This window comes from Sinocyclocheilus grahami, unplaced genomic scaffold (genome assembly GCF_001515645.1).
Source record: "Sinocyclocheilus grahami isolate Dianchi unplaced genomic scaffold, SAMN03320097.WGS_v1.1 scaffold1887.1, whole genome shotgun sequence".
Taxonomy (NCBI): domain Eukaryota; kingdom Metazoa; phylum Chordata; class Actinopteri; order Cypriniformes; family Cyprinidae; genus Sinocyclocheilus; species Sinocyclocheilus grahami.
Window position 1 is genome coordinate 52,694 of NW_015507066.1, and position 782 is coordinate 53,475.

Consider the following 782-nt stretch of genomic DNA (forward strand, 5'->3'; position numbering starts at 1 on the left):
CCATTGCTGAGACACTGATGCAGTGCTGCATTTCTCCAAACCTGACGAAGACACAAACTCACTCTCACTCTGAGTTTTTTTGATGTATCTGCTGAAGTGTTTCTCCATGGTTTCAGGCTGCTGTGCGCAGGGCGACTATCCAGCGCGTGTTTACTCCTGTTCTGGTGGGCAGCGCCCTGAAGAATAAAGGAGTTCAGCCGCTGCTGGACGCTGCGCTGGAGTATCTGCCGAACCCCACCGAGGTCAAGAACTACGCCATCCTGAACGAGGAGTGAGTTGGCAGTGTTTTTCTGACATGATGTTCAGAAGGAGATGTTTAGCAGAATGTTCACGCTGCTCTTGGTCAGACAGTAACTGCAGACTGGGACCACAAGCAAACGAGTAGTCCTATGCTTGAAAATGTCATTTCCATGTATTCAAATACGGTCTGTCAGTACGTGTCTCATCAGGTTTAACGTCTCAATCACATGCTCTGTTCGAATAAATATCAGAATGAGTTTTCAGAGCTTGACAGCAGCTGGTTCACAGATCCTTTGTGTTGATTTCTGTGTGAACTACTACAGGGTTTCTGCGGCTCTTGATTTGCCCTTCCACTGATTAAGTCTTAAATCAGAGCAAAAATGTCTTAAACTCATAGTAATGGCAGTAAATGTGAACCTCTTCCCCAGTGTTTCGGTCTCGTCTCCCAGTACAAATATCTAAACATCCTTAATTCAAGATGCATTTACTGGAGATGCAAACTTAGTTATGAAGTCTTGTTTTATGAGAAATTGAACAAATTA

General features: G+C 44.4%; 2 protein-coding genes across 2 annotated transcripts in view; both read left to right on the forward strand.

Moving 5' to 3' along the window:
• Window positions 1-199, forward strand: part of LOC107573185 (elongation factor G, mitochondrial-like) — a 6,067-nt gene extending 5,868 nt beyond the window's left edge. The window contains exon 7 of the mRNA XM_016259634.1: window positions 114-199. Coding sequence (XP_016115120.1) covers window positions 114-180 — 67 coding nt within the window. The 3' untranslated portion in view covers window positions 181-199. The remainder of the gene's footprint in view (window positions 1-113) is intronic.
• The window catches only part of LOC107573186 (elongation factor G, mitochondrial-like), a 3,137-nt gene continuing 2,534 nt past the window's right edge, over window positions 180-782 (forward strand). The window contains exon 1 of the mRNA XM_016259635.1: window positions 180-271. The gene's annotated coding sequence lies outside the window, so the exon portion shown is untranslated. The remainder of the gene's footprint in view (window positions 272-782) is intronic.